The sequence below is a fragment of the Schistocerca serialis genome, chromosome 1, assembly GCF_023864345.2.
Source record: "Schistocerca serialis cubense isolate TAMUIC-IGC-003099 chromosome 1, iqSchSeri2.2, whole genome shotgun sequence".
In the NCBI taxonomy this organism is placed as follows: Eukaryota; Metazoa; Arthropoda; class Insecta; order Orthoptera; family Acrididae; genus Schistocerca; species Schistocerca serialis.
Window position 1 is genome coordinate 790,480,526 of NC_064638.1, and position 22,455 is coordinate 790,502,980.

Consider the following 22,455-nt stretch of genomic DNA (forward strand, 5'->3'; position numbering starts at 1 on the left):
AGGTAGGTGGCACAGGAGCAACAGGGGGGATAATGCCCCCATGGGCAAGGGGGCATGTGGAGTTGTACGGCTCTGTGATTGGGCTGGAATATGCTGAACTTATGGGGCTAACATGGTTGTCATTGCAGCAGCATAGGAGGAAGTCATTCGTACCGTATGTAGTCATTCATATTTCTGCTTGGCCTCAGTATAGGTCAGTCGGTCCAGGGTCTTACATTCCATGATTTTGCACTCTTGCTGTAAGATCCTGCAGTCTGGGGAGCAAGGTGAATGGTGCTCTCCACAGTTGACACAGATGGGAGGCGGGGCACATGGCGTATCGGGATGTGATGGACGTCCACAATCTCGACATGTGAGGCTGGAAGTGCAGCGGGAAGACATATGGCCGAACTTTCAGCACTTAAAGCACCGCATCGGGGGAGGGATATAGGGCTTGACATCACATCGGTAGACCATCACCTTGACCTTCTCCGGTAATATATCACTCTCGAAGGCCAAGATGAAGGCACCGGTTGCTACCTGATTGTCCCTCGGACCCCGATGAACGCGCCAGACAAAATGGACACCTCGACGCTCTAAGTTGGCGCGCAGCTCGTCATCAGACTGCAAAAGTAGGTCCCTATGGAAAATAATACCCTGGACCATATTTAAACTCTTATGTGGTGTGATGGTAACGTTAACATCCCCCAACTTGTCACAAGCAAGTAACCTGCGTGACTGGGCAGAGGATGCCGTTTTTATCAAAACTGACCCAGAGCGCATTTTGGACAAGCTCTCCACCTCCCCAAACTTGTCCTCTAAATGCTTTACAAAGAACTGAGGCTTCACGGATACAAAGGATTCCCCATCAGCTCTGGTACAGACGAGATACCTGGGCGAATACGTCTCACTTTCATTCATTGCCTTTCGTTCTTCCCATGGTGTGGCCAGGGAGGGGAACGATTTGGCGTCATAAACGTTAGCTTTAAAATGAGCCCTCAAATGCTTAGAGACTGCTGGTGGCTGGCCATCAGCAATAGAAGATGTGCCATGCTTCATTGCGTGTCATCCAACCTGATGCCACCTACTCCGACCAAGGGCCCTCCCCATGGGCGCCACCCAGCCACAGCAAGGGCCACCTGGCAGGATGGCCATTGCCGGGAGTCCTGATGCCCCAGGGAGATGGGCATCTACTCCTTGGCATACATGGGGAGTAAACGGGGCAGGCATCAGTAGAGCGATCCCTGTGTTGTCAGGGGGCTACAACCAACAGGGTACATGGCAGCCCCACCACAACGGACTGGCTACCGTGCTGGATATTAGGTGCAATAAAGTCCATGGTCGTCACCTCCGCAAAAAGCAACACTGCGCAGTGCATAATGGAAATTGCACCCAGGAATGCATCCTCGCCCAAGAGATGGAGAATGAGCGGGACGGCAATGCGACGATGGTAAGGCTGGCTAGAGGTCTCAATGCACAATGGACAAAATGCACCATGTAAGGCGCCCTTCCCCAATCGGCTCGCTCTTCAGAAGAATTTGGAGATATGGAGGTCAAACCCAACAGGGGACCATCACATAAGGCCGAAACGTTTGAGTCTCCTTTTATTTGCCTTTTACGACAGGCAGGAATACCTCGGGCATAGTCTTACCCCCGAACCCGCAGGAGGGTTTGGCTGTGTACCTGTATGAGCAACTAACTTATGTATAAACTGTCTACCTATCTATCATGAGGTATTTGATAAGAAAAAAAAATGACAAGATGGAAAACTGAAGTGTTTCACTTTATTCCTTAACAATTCACATCAGAGTCAAATACGATGAAATATATTGTACACATAAAATAAGATGAAGAAACAGACATTACACAGGACAATGACAAAGGCTGAAAACTGATAGTTGAAGAAATTATCTACACCATTGCTAGTAACCTGCCTATAGCAATTTTGGAGTTGATTCACTAGAGGGCAGACAACAATAGTAAAAGCAATAAAATACTATAATAGTATCTGATGACTCTTCCACAAGGAAAACAAAAACAATGAACAGCAGTCCCATCAATTATGTGATCATTAAAGACAGAGCACAGGTCTGGTTTGGGAATATATGGGGAAGGAAATCAGCCATGTCCTTTTCAGAGGAACGATGTTGGCATGCCTCTTAAATGATTCCAGGAAATCGCGGAAAACCTAAATCTGGATGACAATTTGAACTGCTGTCCTCCCACATATGAGCTCAGAGTCTTCCTACTGCACCACCTGACTCACTTTTACAGAACAGTGGCATTGTGGACATGTAATGGAACAAAATTATCACTTACCTGAAAGCCAGCATTTGTCCCTTGTTCCACAAATACAATGTATCTTAGTGCCTTGCTCCACAGATTACGGACTGTTTCCAACCTTACTTCTGTAGAAGGCAACTCCAGTAAAGAGTAGGCACTGATAACAATATCAAATTTTATCTGTGAAAAGGGAAAATATAGAGAAAAAAAATGAAACACAGAATGCTTAACAAAGTACTCATAAAAATAAAAATATCTTGCTAGAAGGGACTGAAAAATGGAAAAAAAATATTATGGAACTGTTTGGAAGTTTGTGGTGGTGGTGGTGGTGGTGGTGGTGGTGGTGGCAATAATACAATGAAATGATTATTTTCATTACATATAAACCATTGGAGACAAGATCATGGTTCAGCAAAAAAAAAAAAAAAAAAATGCTGGTGGTATGTCCACCTATAAGCATTATAGTAAGTATATCAGGAAAACTAGTGTACATGCTTTCCCGGATTGTGCATGTTCATATTTTCACATGTGTATTTCTTCATTGATGAATCCTGGGAATGCAGCCATATGGCTTTCCAGAATTTTATTGATTGTTTCTTAGGAATGTTCATTTCATAGTATAATAGATGAACTTACACAGTAAGTCATTAGGGAAAAAATGGCATGGATACAAGAGTTACGTGTGATGATAAACATTTCACAGATGATTATCACTTTTATGGATGAATCAATATTGACATACATGAGAACTAGCACAATCTATCCCGTACAGATGCGTCACAATAGGTGCAAGTTCCAGGGTTAACTATTACCCTAGCAGTGGATTATAATTGATAGTCTGTATTTCTCAATTAACCAGGACACTCTGACTGAATATTTACACTTTCCCTGTAATCTATTGTCTGTGTGCTCTGAGAATGGCTTTTACACAACACAATGGTCTCCTTCCAAGTTTGAAAAGCTTAATCCAAAACACTCATAAGCAAATGAACTAGAGGTAGGTGTGGTGTTGGAGATGGACAGCTCCTGTTGCAAGATGAATGAAATGGTTTGGCATTTCAAGTGACTAGGAAGCTGTCAGATGACGTACCACTCATCATTCTTCTTTTTATGCTCTAAGAAGGTTGACTAGACTGAAAAGCTATGGTAAAATGTTGCTACACACTGATGGCAAAGTACAAGTACATCAAAAACCATATCATGTGGCCAATCCTGCTTGGTAACAAAGTACCATTAAGGGTTATATTGGGGTTAATCTTGTATGGATAATGTTTACACAAGATGAAATGGAGCCCCTGATACGTTTTTGTTACCACAAACTGAGTATGGTCATGGGAACCTTCTGTCTGATAACATACAACTTCAGCAGAACACTCAGTTGCATCTCAATTGTGTCAGAACGGTTTCAGAAACACATGATGGACATCTGAATATTTGTTCAAGACATATATGTCTTAGAGCCAGTCATACCAATTTCCCTGAGTTGGGGATATTGATTACGCCATCAGGGATCTAGATGGATCCCCAACAACTTTGATATTTCTTAGCGTCAATGCCATGATCTACCACTGCTATCATTACGAAAGAAAGGGCTGCTACATGCCACTAGGTATGTCTACCTCACTTTCCACAAAAATACACCCAATTATAAGGGTGTAGAGGCACTATAAAGGTATTATCACAAAAAGCTATCTATACTGCCACATTACTGTTAGACAGGAGCATATCAACATAACTGCCAGGCACAACTGAAAGCTATTCACTGAACAAAATTGGACTTCAAAAATAGGAAAACAATAAGAGATGAAAAAGATCCTATCTGCACACCAACAATGCATTATGCATCTTCTTTTCAAGTTCCTTTTTTTTATTATTCTTTAATAACTGATGATGTACAAAGGGATAAGCACTCCCATCTCATAAAAAGTATTCTGTTAACTGCAAACAACTGCAATCACATACAACACTGGGCGCTATTTTCACTCGTCACACTCTTCTACTATTTGTCTACAGGCAGTATTTCGAATTTTATGTCCTGATGGTAAAGACTCAACATTCAACTTAGATTAGCAATACATTATCTGATTACACAAATTGTCTCCTATTTAGAAACAATGGAACCCATTTAGACTAACAAACCAGTACACATCTGCAACAATTATTACGTGTACCTGCAAAGACAGTCTTTGCTGAACAGTGATAGAGTGGATAAGTCAATACCACATAAAAGGGTTATTCACATACATACAGACTCAATATCACTAGTGGATTTCAAGGTGAGCAAAGCAAAGCATTTAACTGAACACCACATAATCTTCAGTCCGCATCTGCTGTTCAGTTCTCAGCATTTCTGGCTGCTATGTGGAAGACCCAGCTTCAGTTCACAGTACTGCCAGGGATATTTCCTTGGTGAGAGGACTGGAACAGGGTGCACTCACAGCCTTGTGATGCCAACTGTGGGGCTACTTGAATGAGAGGCAACAGTTCCAAGACAAATAAAGCCAACAACAGGCAGGAGAGTGGAATGATGACCCCATATTCCTCTGAACCACATACAATGATGACTGCCAGAGGATGACACAGTGGTCTATCAGCCCTGGTTGGCCCATCAGGGCTAGAACAAATAGTTTTGCTTTGCTTTGTTTTGCTTTACTTTACTTCACTTACCGTAATATACACTAACAATGTTCAGTCTGCATACACTGAAATGACAAAAGTCACATGTTAGCGATATGCAAATATAAAAATGGTGGTAGTATTGTGTACACAATGTACAAAAGGACAGTGCATTGTTGGGTAATCGTTGACTGGAAATGGTTATGAAACTTCCTGGCAAATTAAAACTGTACGTCAGACCGAGACTCAAACTCGGGACATTTGCCTTTTGCGGACAAGTGCTCCACCATCTGAGCTACTCAAGCATGATCACGACCCATCCTCACAGCTTCAATACTGCCAGTACCTCGTCTGGCAGAACTGAAGCTGTGAGGACAGAGCACTTGCCCGTGAAAGGCAAATGTCCCGAGTTCAAGTCTCGGTCTGGCACACAGTTTTAATTTGCCAAGAAGTTTCATATCAGCACACATTACACTGCAGAGTGAAAATCTCATTCTGGAAATGGTTATCCTTGGCTACTTGGAGAGCATTTGCAGCCATTCAGGGACCTTTTGTTTCCAAACAATAATGGAATTTGTATAGATGACAATATTCCATGTCAGTGGGTCACAACTGTTCATAACTGATTTTAACGACATTCTGGACAATTCGAGGAAATGATTTGGCCAGCCAGATCGCCCAACATTACTCCTTTCGAACATTTATGGGATGTAATCGAGAGGTCAGTTCGTGCACAGAATCAAGTGCTGGCAGCACTTTCACAATTATGCCTGAGTATAGATGCAGCATGGATCACTATTTCTGCAGGGGCTTCCAATGACTCGCTGAGTCCATGCCATGCCGAGTTGCTGCATCATGTCACGCAAAAGGAGGTCTGACATGATATTAGGAGGTATTCCATGACTTTTTTGTCACCTCAGTTTACATGCAGTACCTCACCAACACACACACACACACACACACACACACACACACACACACACACACACATGCACTAGATCATTTAGTTGTGGCATTTACTTATATAACTCACATTTTCTTGCAACCATTAATTACAAGACCTATGAAAATCCATCATACTCTGTAATTTCTTTACACAAAAGATGGTTTAAGTACTAGAAAAAAATATAAAAATCTTCTCCTTACTGTGTGTGAGGCTGGCAGAAACTGTCTATAAAAGATCCCTTTTGGAAGATCTTTGTTAGCATTTCCATCTCTCACAATAAGACTTGAAATTTCATTCATATCACGGGAAGAATCCACACAAAAATATTCCTTCATGGTCTCTCTCCAGACTGAATTAACAGCCCTAAAATTAAAAATTCTATCAGTAAAATTTTTAACATGGTTTTCTATGTTATTACTGTAATTAGAATCTATGTCAGAAATAACAACAGGTATATAAACAATATTTTCAAAATTTTCAAGCTTGCTCATAAAACCAGTTCTGATATTTACAACAGCATGGCCTTCCTGACACTGGTTTGCAAAACTAAAGGATGAAAGTAACTTTCGCATAATGTGTCACTGCCATCTAACACAGCTCGATGAAACTTGGGCCATATGTAGAAAGAACTGCTACAGTACAGTACAGAAGGTAAATGAAAGAAATAGACAATGAGATGAACAGAAATGACACTTTTATTCAGAGACAATAATTACACTGAAATCACAGCGACTCATGATGGTCTCCTGGATATCGCAAAAGGCGGAACGTATTTATTAATAGGATGAGTTATCACCACAGATGGCAATGCGTTCACCGCGTTGTGTTCCCATGCTGGCCAAAATGATGGTAAGGAGCTCTCATGGTAGCGTTTTCCGTCCCCAATCAGTATGGTCACTACTGGCGAATGGTCACTGGTGCATGCAGAAATACTGTAAGATGTCTTCTTGATGCATCCAACATGTGCTTCATGGGCTGGTTATAACAACATGCAGAGAGACCCTCCTCTGTATGGATGTCACAGAGACGGCTGCCGCAGCATTGGGAGATGACAGTGTGAATCCATTTTGGGGACAAGCAAACCTGTGTACCCAGACAGCCACCCCGGCCCGGAAACAGGATTACGGCTACACAGGTTGGCGTACCTGGTCAGGCCACAAGAGATACAGTGTAACACTTATATTGATTACGAATAGCCTTAGCATGGTACACCTCGATGGTGCTACGAGAGGCAACTGAAAGCAGCATTAGAAGGGATTTGCCTTGGATGTGGATCCGGCTATTATTTGGTATTCATGGAATAATGGAATAGCTCTAATATGTTGAAAATCAGACACCAAGAAGGTCAGCTGGCCAAGTCTTATAGGAATGTTCTGATTTCTTACATTGACAGAACTCAACCTGAGCAACAATGACATGCATCCATTTACAGTAATATTTTGAAAACAGGTCACACATGTTATCAAAAGAGAGTGAAGATGGATTCTGCAGGGGGGCCAGTTGACAAAGAAGTTGATACACACAAGCTGATAATCAGGATAAGAAGAAAGCACAGCATAAGGTGACATCAGTAAATCCAAATGCATGAGAATGCTTCCACAACCATTTTCCATAGGCTTCCAATTCTTCAACATGCTCATTGTAATCCGGAAACAGTAGCAGATACATGACCAGAGTGGTGACACGCAAAACACTAGTTGCAAGGGACAATGCAGCAGGTGACACAGGTTAAGATGGATCCGAACTGGCCAAATCAGAGGCAGGCATTTGCAATACCTGGGTTTCATTGTGTTGTGCTGTCACGAGCACCTCCTGCTGTGGACTGAGATGCTGCAACATCACAGTAAGAACCCCTTGCTGATCAACCAACTGGCATAAAAGCTCATCAGTAGCACCATCAGACATTGTAAACGCAACAGATGACTGAAGACCGCATGGAGAACAATCCCACACTAGTCATCACTTGCATTGTAGCTTGGACAACACACAATATACCCAAGATTATTAGTACAATTTTATGAGACTGTAGCACGTATACCAACCACCATAACATAAAGTGAACACAGTAAGATAAGACAAATATATGCAGGCAGTAGTAACATAACTGAGCATGAGTACAGCATGGCAGGGTTTAAATAGGCACTCGTCCGTGGTGGGCTCTATCTTAAGTTCACAGCATTGCCTTTACGCAACACATTCTTGCGGTTGACAACACACTGCTAATGGCACGGCTTTCAAGTGTGCGCACATTACTTCATTTCCCCAGATAATTCATTCTGATAATTAAATGAAATATGCAACTATCATATTTAAAAACTGGAATTATAGTACTTACCAAATGGCTGTCCCAACACCAGATCCAAAATCTAATAGTGACTTTGGTTGGAATTCAGGAACTCTTTTAGATATCTCTTTCATTATTCTGAACAAAACAGCATATTCCGCAGCTGACCTTCCAATCAAGTACACAAGTGATTTTGTTTTGTCATACTCTATGGACTGCCACTTATATAAATGTTGTTTCAGCACTTTTTGAACCAGTCCCTTGTACTTTTCTCTGAAGAATTCCTTTTCTTCAACACCAAACAGAGGATTTTCAATGCCATCTGTCAAAAAATTCAATATTTATATTAAATTCTAATGCTAAAAATACAATGAGGACCAACATCATAAAATGTAATAATGTAAATTGTAGTAAATTTGGCTGTAACATACTGTGGTGGACATAGAAATTCAGACACTCAGAACCAGAGATGCTGCTTCAGTACCTGAGAAAACCTCAAAATAGGGCCAACCAGAATATAAGTGGCAAATTAGTGACTCTTAAAAAAGGCAACAAATGAGAGTGACCTGTTTTGCACGTAATGTCAAGTATTCTGATTTTTGTTTTCTTAGTATCCATCATTTACAAATTCTCCACGTTTTTGTCTTGAGCAGTTGTGAAGGGGATGGCATATATCCATTTCAAACTAGTCACCCTGCTATTCACCACAGCATATGCATGGTCGGACAGGAATTCAAACCCCCTTAAACCAGACTATAGCCACAGTGCCTTAGCTACTGAGTCACCTTACACAGTAAATCTATCTATTATTCATGGCATGTTTCCTTGGATTTTTGGCTCACATATATACTAGTAACACCATCTATAAAAACAGAGATAAGGTATCCTTTAAATAAGTAGCCTACAATAGAATACTCGCCCAATTTTCTGAGTAGAACTTGTCAACCATCTCTAAGTTTGGTTTCTGTAAAGTTGTCTTTACAGAGGAGGCCATATCTTGTGTCACAAACGAAGCCTTGACAGAGCTCAGAGCTAAAACAGAAAAATTATCCTTTTCGTATTTACTGTGATGAAAGGGGCCACGTGTACATGAGTTGTGCTTGTGTGAATATATGTGGATTTTCTACTTCTGGAGGTGCACTTTGTCCAAGTGTGGAAATATTTCTAGCATCTTTTTCATTGTACATGTATCTCCTCTAAGTGGCGAGTAGCAATCTATCCTTTCCATATTATGGTTGTATGGCCACAACCATTTTTTTAAAAAATAGGATTGTTAAGGCTACATGTTTAAATTAGAGGCATAATTATTTGAGAGGCTACTGGCTAACAATTTAAGAGAAACGATTAACTTCTAGCTACGTTACCTGTATTTGGGTAATCGGAGGTTTTGAAGGGAAAAAAATTGTTTGTCAGTTTGGTCTGTGAGAATATAATCTGAATATAATCTGACATGTTTTGATAAAAATTTGTATTTGTCTGGTAACTGTATATGTCTTTATTGGCAAAATGGAGTACAAGAAGGTTCTCTACTATGTTTTTTGTATTGAGCAAGATGTGAAACAAAACTGGATTTATTTCTGTTCTTGAGACAGTACACCTATGTGTTTTAAAATCTTTTTGTAAAAGTTCTACCAGCGTAGCCAATACAGAAGATTAGGCATGAATTAGAAATAAGTTTGTACTCACTAGATATTTGGTATTACTGAGTGGTAGCTTGGAGGCTGTTGATTGTTTTGTGTATTATCATTGGCTTGAAAACTTATTCTTTCATCATATGTTAAGAAAAATTTTGGCAGTTCGGTAAGAGATTTTCCCCATGTTGGTCAATTTTTGGAATCCAACACAGCAGCAATTCTGCAAAGGCGTGGATTCAGCATGTCCTTGGTAAGTTTCTGGATATATATGGTACCAGAAGTTTATATGCAGGTCTACAGTTACATTTACATCTACATACATACTCCGCAAGCCATTGTATGGTGTGTGGCAGTGGGTACCTTATATCACTAGTAGTCATTTCCTTTCCTCTTCCACTCATAGACAGAATGAGGGAAACAAAACTGCCTGTATGCCTTCATACAAGCCCAAATTTCTTTTATCTTCATGGCCCTTCTGTAAGATGTATATTGGTGGCAGCAGAATCATTCAATAGCCAGTTCTCTAAACTTTCTCAAAAGTGTTCGGCAAAAGACTGTAGACTTCCCTCCAGGAAATCCCATTTGAGTTCATGAAGCACCTCTGTAATACTTGTGCATTTACTGAACCTACTGCTAACAAATCTAGCAGCCCATCTCACAATTGCTTCAATGTCGTCCTTTAATCTAATCTGGTGCAGATCCCAAACAGTTCCCATTACAGATGAACCACAGTCCTAAAATTGTCCCAATAAACCGAAGTTGACCTTTCGCCTTCCATACCACATCCTAACATGCTCAATCAATTTGATATCACTTTCTAACATTTGCCCGGACATGTAAATGATGTGACTGTGTCAAGCAGGACACTACTAATTCTGTATCTGAATATTATAGGTTTGTTTTTTCTACTCATCCGCACTGACTTACATTTTTCTACATTTAGAGCTAGCTGCCAGCCATCACCAACTAGAAATTTTGTCCAAGTCATCTTGTATCCACCTACAGTCCCTCACATTTGTCATCCCCCATACACCATAGCATCATCAGCAAGCAAGCAGAGATTGCTGGCTACCCTGTCTATCAGATCATTTACATATACAGAACATAACAGCATCCCGAACACACTTCCCCGGGGCACTCCTGTCTATATCCTTATCTCTGATGAACACTCATTGTCAGGGATAACATATTGGGTTCTATTTCTTAAGAAGTCTTCAAGCCACTCACGTATCTGGGAACCCATACCATATGCTTGTACCTTCATTAACAGTCTGCATAGGGGAACAGTGTCAAATGCTTTCCAGAAATCTAGTAATATGGAGTAGGCCAGGAAATTCTTGTAAATTATCAGCTGTAGGCACTGAGCTGGCACCCAATAGAATCCCAGATGTGATTAATTAGGTGCAGATAAGGCAAATTTGGTGGCCAAGACACCAATGTGAGCTCACTATTGTGTCCCTCAAACCACTGTAACACAGTTCTGCCTTTATGACATGAATTGTTATCGTGCTGGAAGATATCATGACTGTCAGAGAAGACATCAAGCATGAAGGCATGTTGATAGTCTGTAATAATACTCAAGTACATCACAGCAGTCATACCACAGAGCTCATGGAAGCCCAGATGAATATTCCCCATAGCATAATACCAACCCATTGTTCTGCGTCTGAGCATGGTCCATTCATCCATTCGTCTGAATGTTGGCATGACCATCAACCTTGTGTAATAAGAAATGTAGCTCATCCAACCAGGCACTGTGATTCATCTAATGACGCAACACAATTCATCTAATGATGCAACATGATTCCATTGATCCACAGTCCAATCTCAACACTGCAGTCATAACTGACTATATCATTATGCAAACATAGAGGGATCATCTGCTGCAGAGACCTATTTTCAACTATGCACACTGAGCAATGTGCTCTGAATGAGTTGCGCCTGGACCAGCACTGTACTCTTTCACAGATCACCATCTATCGGGTTTTACAAAATGGGCAAGACTCCGATCTCCACCTTCTGTGTTGAGGCGTGCATGCCCAACACATCACTGCCTACCCATGGTCGCACCATCCTTTCAGCACTTTGCATAGATGCTCATGACACTAGCATGTGAACAACCAACCAGCTTCACTTTTCCTGAGATTCTAGTTACCAGGTTCCAGGCCATAGCAATCAGCTTTTAGTCAAAAATCTCCTCACCAAGAGGCAGCAGAAGAACACATGTATAAAACAAAGGTTTTACTTATGCAAGCTTTTAGAGCCAGCGGCTCCTTCTTTCAGAAGAGAGGTGAAGGGAAATGAACTGGAGAACTTTAGGTAAAGGAGTAGAGTAAGAAAAAGTCTCCATGAAGCCCGGATTAGGAGAGACTTGCCAGACAGGATGAGAAGGAATGACAGATCAGTGTAGACTGCACCAGACGATATTTGGAAACCAACGAACTTAAAAGTGGAAGACAGGGTAATATGCAAGACAGAGATTACTGCTTAAACATCATGCACGAGTTAATAAGTGTGAAAACCTTAGTGCATTATATGTAACAGAGGTGGGAGAGCGACAGTGAAAAATATACAGGTCAGAAAATGAAAGATGTAGAAAACTTAAATGGAGTGAAGAAAGTAGTTACCATGAAGAAATGCTGAGATGGAAGAAATTAATGTAAATTAAGGCCAGATGGGTGGTGAGAACCGAGGACATGTTGTAGCGCTAGTTCCCACCTGCGGAGTTCTGAGAAACTGGTGTCTGGAGGAATAATCCAGAGGGTGCATGTTGAAACAGGCATGGGGGTCACAACTGTCATGTTGTAGAGCATGTTCTGCAACAGGATATTGTGTGTTGCCAGTATACACACTCTGCCTATGCCCATCAATTGTAACTGACAATTTGCTGGTAGTCATGCCAATGTAAAAGGCCAAACAGTGTTTATATAACAGCTGATATACGACATGTCTCATTTCACAGGTGGCTGTCAGTTCGATAGTATATGTTTTCGCCATTTACAGAGCTGGTATAGATGATGGTACGAGGGTGCCTAGGGTAAATCTTGCAAAGGGGACAATCACAGGGGTAGGAGCCATAGGGCAGGGAGATGGATGCAGGAGGAGGATCTGACAAGGGTGTTGTGGGGATTGGGAGGGTGATGAAAAGCTACTCTAGTTGTGGTGGGCAAAATCTCAGACAGATTGGATCTCATTTCAGGGCATAATTTTAGGAAGTCATGGCCTTGTGGAAGTACCTAATTAATACATTTAAGATGAGTACAATACTGAGTGACAAGTGGTGTGTTCTGAAGTTGTTTTTTGGAGGGATCAGCAGTACTAGGACTGGATGTGATGGCTCAGGAAATCTGCTTTTGAACTAGGCTAGTGGGGTAATGATGTCCAGTGAAGGCTGTGGTGGGAATGGTGGTGTGTCACTGTAAAGAGTCTGCATCCAAACAAATATATTTGCCTCGAATGCCAAGGCTATATGGGAGGGAACATTTGACATGGAAAGGATGGCAACTCTCAAAATGTCAGTACTGTTGTGTGTTAGTAGGTATGATGTGGACAGGAGTGTGTAGCTGGCCTCCTGTGAGGATGAAATTAAAATCACAGACAGTGGCAGCGGATTCAGAATAGGACCATGTGATGCGTAATGGGGAGAAGGTATTCAGGGATTCCAGGAATCTTAACAGGTCAGCCTCACCATGAGTCCATATGGCAAAGATGTCATCAATGCATGTGAATCAAACCATGGGCTGAAAGCTTATGGATTCCAGGAAATCCCCCACTAAGCGACCCATGAAAAGGTTAGCATAGGAGGGAGCCATCCTGGTTCCCATGGCCGTACCCCTGATCTTTTTGTTTGTCTGCCCCTCGTAGGTGAAGTAGTTGTTAATAAGTTAATTAAGGTGAGCAGGAAGGATGTCATAGATTCGGAAACAGGTGGGCACTGACTGTGGAAATGTTCAGCAGCAGACACACCATGTAGGTGGGGATATTGGTATAGAGGGAGGTGGCATCAATGTTGAAAAGAAAAGTGTGTGCTGGGAGTGAGATGGGCAAGGATTTCAGACAATCTAGGAAATGGTAGGTGTTTTTAATATAGGAGGGAACTCTTTGTACTGTGGGTTGCAGGTGCTGATCAATTAAGGCAAAGAGATGTTCTATGGGTACTCTGAAGCCAGCAACTACAGGCCACCCAGGATGATTGAGTTTGTGGATCTTAGGAAGAAGGTAAAAGGTGGGGATTTATTGTTTGCATGAAGTAAGAAGTTCCACGGATTGAGGTGTCATTAGTTCGAATCACAGGGATGGGATCTTGATGGCAGATCCTGTATGTAGAGGTGTCAGACAGCTGGCGTAGATCTTCACTAACATACTCTTGTCAGTCATGTACCACAGTAGTAGATTCTTTGTCTGTTGTGAGAATAATGTTGGAGTCATCAGCTTTTCATGAATGAAGAGCCTGAAGTTCTGCAGAAGACATGTTATAGGGACCTGAGGAAGAATTGTGAAGCAATGTTGAATGTGAGCAATTCTTAGAAGACTTGTAAAAAATGATTTTGAGGTAGTGGTGGTGGATCAAGTTGGGATTGTGGTCAGAACTGTTCAAGGTAGGATTCAATGTCAAACCGTTTTTTTTTTAATTTTTATTTTACGTGTTCTCCTGCCGCCGCTTGATGATTACATGTTTTATCTGTCCAATTACATTATCTTATGAAAAATTGATTATTTTCACTGTGTTTAGTTGAAGTTGCTTGTATCAGTGGATGTTCCCATTTGCAGCCTGTATCAATGCTAGAATGATTCCCCATTCATATCTGCTCAGCTTATATACTTTTTTTACCATGTCACATGACCACAACACTACCAGATGCCATTCGATCTTGTGGTGGGAAGTGGTCATAGAGTTTCAGATCAGTGTAAGTCACTGCATGAGATTGATTTTATGATTACTTCCTTTTTCTTTGACTTCTTCTTCTTCTTCTTCTTCAACACTCACACTGCAACATTAAGCAAGTTATTAACTGTTGATCTCGAGAATGCCACTTTATGTTCATGTGGGTGGCAAAATTAGTTGTGTGTGGTAGTATTGGTAATTGCTTCACAATAATTAGAAAATTATGCTTCTATTTTCTGCTTGGTGTTTTTAATGCTACAGAGTGTGAAAAGGTACAGATTTTTGTCAGAAAATTTTTCAATAAATATTTATGGTGTGAACATTTCTGTACCTGGACCTTTTCTAAATGAACAAGCATTCGTATGTACAGGAGCAAGCAAGTATAAAAAAGATTAATAGTAAATGTGTTTCCATTCAATTTTATTATATATGTGATACTTTTGCATTAGAATGAATGTCATGTTTTGCATCTTTTTGTTCCAACTCAGCTTCTCCTTGTGCAGCACACAGTGGTCATGACTTCTAATGGCCTTTTGCAACAAATATCAGCTTTTGGTAGTCTACCACCAAACAGGTTTCCTTGGACACTAACGACAACAATACATTGAAAGAGTATCATCTACAAGAATAACTGGTTATCTTAGGACTATCACGAACAATTGGGATCTGGTGACATGGCACATTGTCATCCATTAAAATTGCAATTGTTGTTTTGGAACATGAAGTGCATGAATAGCTGCAAATGTTCTCCAAGTAGCTGAACATAACCACTTTCAGTCAATGACCAGTGCAGCTGGACCAGAGGAACCAGTCCATTTCTTTAAGCACAGCCCACACCATTATCGAGGCACTACCAGCTTTCACAGTGCCTTGTTGACAACTTGGGTCAGCAGCCTACTGGGGTCTGCACCACACTTGAATACTACCATCAGCTCTTACCAACTGAAATAGGGACTCATTGACCAGAATACAGTTTCCCAGTTATCTAGGGCCCAAACAATATGGTCATATCCCTAGGAGAGGTGCTGCAGATGATGTCATGCTGTTAGCAAAGGCACTCGTGTTGATTGTCTTCCATTATAGCCCATTATCATCAATTTCTGGTACACTTTCCCAATGGATACATTTGTTGTACATCCAACATTGATTTCTGTGGCGATTTCATGAAGTGTTGCTTGTCTGTTAACACTGACAACTCTATACAGACATCTTTTTCACAGTCATTAAGTGAAGGTTGTCAGACACTGTGTTGCCTGTCGTTAGAGGGAATGCCTGAAATGTGGTATTCTCAGCACACTCTTGACACTGTGGATCCCATAATATTGAATTTCCTAATTATTTCTGAAATAGAATGTCCCATGCATCTACATCCAAGAACCATTCTGTGTTCAACGTCTGTTAATTCCCATCATGCAGCCACAAACATGTCAGAAACCTTTTTTGCCTGAATCACCTGAGTATAAATGACAGCTCCACCAATACACTGCCCTTTTATACCTTGTGTATGCAATACTACCACCATCTGTGTATGAGCATATCACTATCCCACGACTTTTGTCACCTCAGCACATCATACCATATAAATAAAAGTTATTCACTAAAATAACTTCTGGGATATTAAACAACATAATTACACCTGCATTACCTTACATTTGGCATGAGAATATTTTAATATACTGCAAGTGAATTTTTGCCAGACGTGTGGTCTTAAAGAAGAGGGAAGATGGAGAAGTAGAAACTACACTAATTCCTTTACGCATTATTTGGTGGGAATTTAAAATCAAGTGACACCTTTCAAATGGTTGCATTCTGGCGTTCCATGTTCAAATGAATGTTGTGCTGTAACTCAACAAGTTTTTATCGTGGCTCTCTCTCTCTTCTGCTGTTCCATTAAGAGAATAAGAGCATTTTTCCCAAAGGCATACCATAAGGCAATAAACCAAATTCAATATTATAATTACTTTAGTTCAACATGTTAGTGCTCAAGAGAGTATATTCTGGATGTAACAACCAAAGATGTTTTTTCTACCCTTTCTCACACCAAGACCATTTCCACAGACCAGCATGATGCTTTACGAAGGAAGGAAGGAAGGAAGGAAGGAAGGTCTGGGTTTTTTGTGTCTTATTGAAGACAAGGTCATTAGAGATTGAAAACAAGTTCATATTGAGCAAGAACTGGGAGGGAAACGATTCATGTCTTTTGCAATGGACCCAGCCTAGCATCCACCTTAAGTGATTTAAGAAAACCATAGAAAACATAAATCTGGATGGTCAGATGGGGATTTGAACCACTGTCTTCCTGAAAGCGAGTCCAAAATCTTACCACTGCAGCACATCACTTGGTGGTGCTTTAAGAATAGTTACACAAACCTTTGACATACTTTATCCAAAGATGAGACTGAAATGGATAAGAACAACTCGCAAAAATAAACTACTTTTCCACTAAGTGTGTGGAGTTATTTGCAGCTATTAATAATTTTATACTGGTAGTTTTGTCAGGATTAGCACAATATGAGGCAATTGACCTTTGCTTGATGTGAACAAAATAAGTCTGGAGGTTTCACGGAACAAAACTCTTTATTTCAGTAACAGTGTCCACCAAACAGATTGAACCAGTGGTTAATCTCTAAGTTGAGTATGAATCCAAACACTTAACTCACAGGTGAAACATTTTGAATGTGCACATAACCCAGGAAGAGGTAAAACAGAAAAAAATGGTCACTGACGCTGTATCCCTGAGAAATTGGTACTCAACAATACATAACAATATGGAATAAACAAAGTCATATAAAAATTCACAAGCCAAAGAACAAACAATACAAAAGAATATAGAACATATTATGAAAAATAGCACCCCTGGTGGTTGGCGAAGAAGCTGTTTGACAGCTGCAACTCATTTGTTAACACAGATCACACACATACAAGACTGCACCACTGAACACTATAACATCGCCAGTTGACACAAACTTCTTAGCAGATGCTACATCAGCCCTCACAACAGAAGCACAGCATCATCACGTAACTGGGCCAGGAAGTGTACATGGTGACCGGAATGAGTTGTGCACTCTTTGTCGGTCAGCGTCGGCTGGTTGTTGCTCCTGCGGTAGGAACTGTGTCACCTGTACTGAAGGTTGCTGTAGTCTCAGTGCTATGGCAGCAGCTCTTCTTTGAACAAGTATGTAGGTTTGACATGGTTAATGGCAACAGTCATTGGCTTGCCATTTACGACAATGTCTAAAGTCTGTGTGCTTTGTTGTAGGACATGGGCCAGTGATTGGTGGTTGCAGCGGTGGCTTAATACTGTCTGTTCAAAGCATCACATACACGCAGTTTCCCAATCACAGAGCACATAAGTTGTTGGAGCACTGTGTCGGGATGTGGTCTCTTGACCGTTGAAGGAATTCCATCTGATTTTGAGTTGGTAGCTGCAGTGAGCTGGCCTCGACCAAGTCCCATGGAAGATGCAGTGGTTCACTGTAGACTAATTCCACATCTCAGGAGTCCAAATCTTGGTTATACATCATTCTTAGACCCAGGAGAACATTCCGTCCACAGTCTTGTGGCTTTTCTTCAAGTTAAGGAATGAAGGCTTTACTCTGGGAGCATTTCCTTCCTCATCTGATGGGTATGGGTGTGTGTGTGTTCATCCTTATTTTAGTGTTTGGCTAGGGTGTTTGTGGGACGTGTTTTTAAACATCAATGGGGAAGTTGGTTATACTTATTTTGTGATGTCTATATTTACCTATCCAGGAGTGCGATAGGACGTCTATGTAGTCCTCGCTGTTCAAGTGGGACTCCAAGGTCCCTTATAAGGGGGTTTGTGGATGTTGCCGCTTTTTGATAAAATCGTCTGGCAATTTGTTGGTGTCGCTGAAGTACTTCTTTCTCTTCTGCTGCTTTGTGCAGATAGCGGTGTGGGAACAGCGGAGGTACCTGACAGTCTCGTCGTAATATCATGTTCTGCAGCGTCTGGAGTCGCTGTATGTACGTTCTCGCTGCACCACCCCACACTTCACAGGCGTAATCAAACAGTGGTTTTAGGTACAATCGGTATATCAGCAGGCCGTTTTCAACGGACAGGGCAGAGTGTTGATTGATAATGGAGTACAGTGCCCCCATATGCTGGTTTACCTTCTGCCAGACTTCTTCAATTTGTTGCCTCCAGGTGAGTTTCCTGTCCATCAGGACTCCTAAGTAGCGTGCAGCCTCTTGCCACTGGAGTTCCATGTCATAGATGCGGAGTCAGCATTGAGGCATTGTACATTTCCATGTGAAGATTATGGCTTGTGTTTTTGCCAGGTTAAAGTTGATGCGCCAATTTGCTGCCCAGTCTTGTAGTGCATTGCAGGCACTTTGTAGGCGTGGCACAAGTACTTCTTTCCAGCAGCTGCGGGTAAAGATCATTGTGCCATCTGCATAAATGGCACGTTCGACTTGTGGAATTGCAGGCAGGTCGGAGGTATAGATGGTATATAACACAAGTCCAAGGACGGATCCCTGTGGTACGTCGGCCTTGATTTGTTTTGCAGCAGAGGTCGCATCTTCAACTCTGACAGCGAAGGTATGATCTTCTAGGTAGGAGGCAATGAGCTTCACGTACTTGGTTGGGAAGCCGAATCGGCAAAGCTTCCAGATGAGGCCTGAGTGCCAGACACTGTCAAAAGCTTTAATAACATCGAGCAGCACAGCTCCGCAGTATTCTCGATGATTGAATGCAGTGGTGATGTACTCCACTGCCCTGAGTATCTGCTGGTTGGTTGAGTGTCCACTTCTAAAACCAAACTGTTCCGGCGGCAGAATCTCCTCTTGTGCGATGATTCGTTGCAGCCGGCTGACAAGTAGTCGCTCGAAGAGCTTACTAATGTGTGGTAGCAGGCTAATTGGATCATAACTGGAGGGTTGCTTGTGATTATTCCCAGGTTTGGGCACTGCAACTACAATGGAGTGCTTCCAAGCTCGTGGGAATGTAGCTGATCGAAGTATCCAGTTGAAGATGGCCTTCAGGTGAACGATGGCTGACCATGGGAGTTGCTTTATGATGCGTCCAGGGATAGCATCCACTCCAGGGGCTTTGTTGGCTAGTAACTGCTTAATTTCTTCTTGCACTACTTCTGTTGTAATGGGTGGAATTTGGTCGTCCTCTTCGTCTGCAGCCTGTAGAAGGGTGGCGATGTCCCTCTCAATGGTTTCCACCCTCTGCTGGTCTATGCAGTCCTGGAGTGGCTGGAAGTTTGCAGCGAAAGTGTTAGCCAACATGTCAGCTTTCTCCAGTGGGCTGTAGGCTGTGTGGTCTTCAGAGGTGAGTGGTGGAATTCGCGATCTTCTATTAGTGAGGAAGCGGACCAATTGCCATCCAACCGGGTCCTGGGTGAAGGATCGTCAATTTATCGGCCCATAGATGGTTCTTCTGTGCAATGACACCTACCCGTATGACGCGTTGCAGCTGGTTGATTCTCAGCTTGAGGGCAGCATCCCTGGTGATTCTCCATTCACGGCAGAGCCTGTTGCCGGTACGGATAGCGGCGAGAATGTGTGGCGGAAGGTCCAGCGTCCGTAAAGTGGTGGGTTTTGATGGGTGTGTTGTAGCATGAAGTGCTTCAGTGATATTCTTGGTGAAGCGGTCTACGGAGGCTTCGGTGACATCCTCTTCTGTATCTATGACAGTGACCGAGAAGTCAACATGATCCCGAAACCTCTGCCAGTTTGTCCTCTTCAGATTAAGATGTCCGGGGTAGTAGTCCGGGATGATGTTCAGCCAAAAGAGGACCAGAAGGGGATCAGAATTTAGTTCATCTAGCACTTCTGCATCCATGAATTGTGGGATACCCTTGGTGACAGCGATGTCTATGATGTCCAGTCGGCCGTTGGATGGATAACATGCGGGTTCCTCGGGTCCACAAGCAAAGGCATGAACTTCTTCCATAGCCTGTAGGAGACGTCATCCGCTCTCATTGGTGGTGAGAGAATTCCACACAGCATGCTTGGAGTCTAAATCTCCAGCTACAAACAGTTTGCCGGGGTGATGCAGCAGCGTGCGGGCATCATCCAGTTCCAACACTCTCCGTGGGCTGCGGTACACTGTGACAAAGGTAATAGGTCCAGTGTGGGTTTCAACTAGAACTGCAGTTGATTCTATGTAGCGTGTGATCGGTGGTTGAGCTTCGAAGTGATGGATGGAGTTTCAGATGAATATGGCTGTTCCCCCTCCATGTGTTGGCTGTCCGTCCTGTAGCAGCAGTAATTTGGAATATTGCTGCGGATGCTGCGCTTCAGAAAAGTTTCACTGACCATGCAAATATCTATATTTCAGTCGATGAGAAACTGCTGCAGCTCTCGTAGATCGTGCATGGCATTTTTGGCATTGTAAGCTACAATGCGGAGTTCTTCCAGATGTGGAATTCTATCCATGTTGGGGTACTGCTGAAACTTCTCTTACTGCCTGGACGGCTCTGCTGACCGTTGATTCACCGGTGGTGGTGATGATTGCTGGAAGTTGTGAGAGTTGTCTTGTGACTTTCGCCAAGGATAATGTAACTTGCGTCAGAAGTTGCACGATGGCTGGGAAGTCCTGTTGTGGTGCGTGTTGAGCAGCTGGAGGCATCTGTTGTGGTTCCAGTGGTAAGGCTCACTGACTCACTGCAGGTGGTGGTGTAGGAGGCTGAGATCATTGTCTCACTGCGTCAGCGACACTGAGTTCTGCTCGAATTCTGGCTGCTCTTCAGTCCATCAGTGTCGGCCATGCTTTTTCTTCGGTGGTCGGTGGGGCTCGTGGCTGTCAGTGGTGATGTCGAGCACTGGTAGCAGTGTTCTTGTGAAGAGGAGGGAGGCCTTGTTGCCGCCTGCTCTCCTGCTTGTGTTTGATGCATGACCAGAAATTTGCCGGATGCGATCTGCCACAAAGTCCACAGGTGGGCGGTTCTTCCCATTTCCACGTGCATTTCTTTGCTGCTGTGTCCCATACCACATCTAATGCACATTAGGGGCATAGTGCATAGACGTGAGACGTGCCCGAAACCTTGGCAGCGATAACATTGCACTGGTTCCAGTGATTTACGTAGTTTTTCGACTGTAGTGCATAGGTTGTAGAACCTGGTTAGTTTGAAGACTTCCCCATGAGCTGGTGTATCTTCCAGGATGACAACCCGATGTCCAGTGGGGCGATTTGTGCCTGGCATGCAGTGAAAATCAACACATGATGCAACAAATCCCATACCTTCAAGCTCTTCTTTGACGTCTGTGTTGGAGAGCATTTTAGGAATCTTATTAAAGAGCGCCTTGATTGTTGGAGTGCATACTGCGGAGAATGTATAATTAGGTATTCCGTCTCATCCTAGCTTATCCATAACCAAGATGTCATCGTCCTTTGATGAAAGGTTCAGCTTCAGCGTGTCTTCACCTGTTTGGTTCACCAGGAACGGCATTTTGCAGTTGGTCTTGAGCCAATTCCATAACTCCTTGTAGTCTTCTTTGTATTAAAGAACTATCAGAGGTACTTTTCACTGTACTGGTGCTGGTGGCAACAGATCTTCTTCCATACCATCTCCACCTTCGCCTTCGTGGTCATGTGTAGCATCTGAGTCTCGTGGCTGATCCATTCTTGCACATTGTTGTGCCGCTAACGATGATGTAGCTTCTTGTATTGTCTGTCCAAGCCCTTGTAAAGGTTGAAAACTGTTGGAAACCGGAAGTTCCCAGGAGAACAGTCAGAAAGGTGGAAGTCCAGGATGTACCATGGTACCTAAACACCGTTTTGTGGGAATGGTGCCAGCTTTCAACCATGCCATTACTAGTGGGGTGGTAGGTAATAGTGTTATGATGTACATACCTG

General features: G+C 42.5%; 1 protein-coding gene across 1 annotated transcript in view; it reads right to left on the minus strand.

The window, feature by feature from the left end:
• Nucleotides 1–22,455, minus strand: part of LOC126483682 (methyltransferase-like protein 17, mitochondrial) — a 114,536-nt gene that overhangs the window by 64,112 nt on the left and 27,969 nt on the right. The window contains exons 4-6 of the mRNA XM_050106768.1: nt 8,160–8,430; nt 6,025–6,187; nt 2,299–2,442 (exon numbers count right to left, since the gene is read on the minus strand). Of these exons, the coding sequence (XP_049962725.1) occupies nt 2,299–2,442; nt 6,025–6,187; nt 8,160–8,430 (578 nt within the window). The remainder of the gene's footprint in view (nt 1–2,298; nt 2,443–6,024; nt 6,188–8,159; nt 8,431–22,455) is intronic.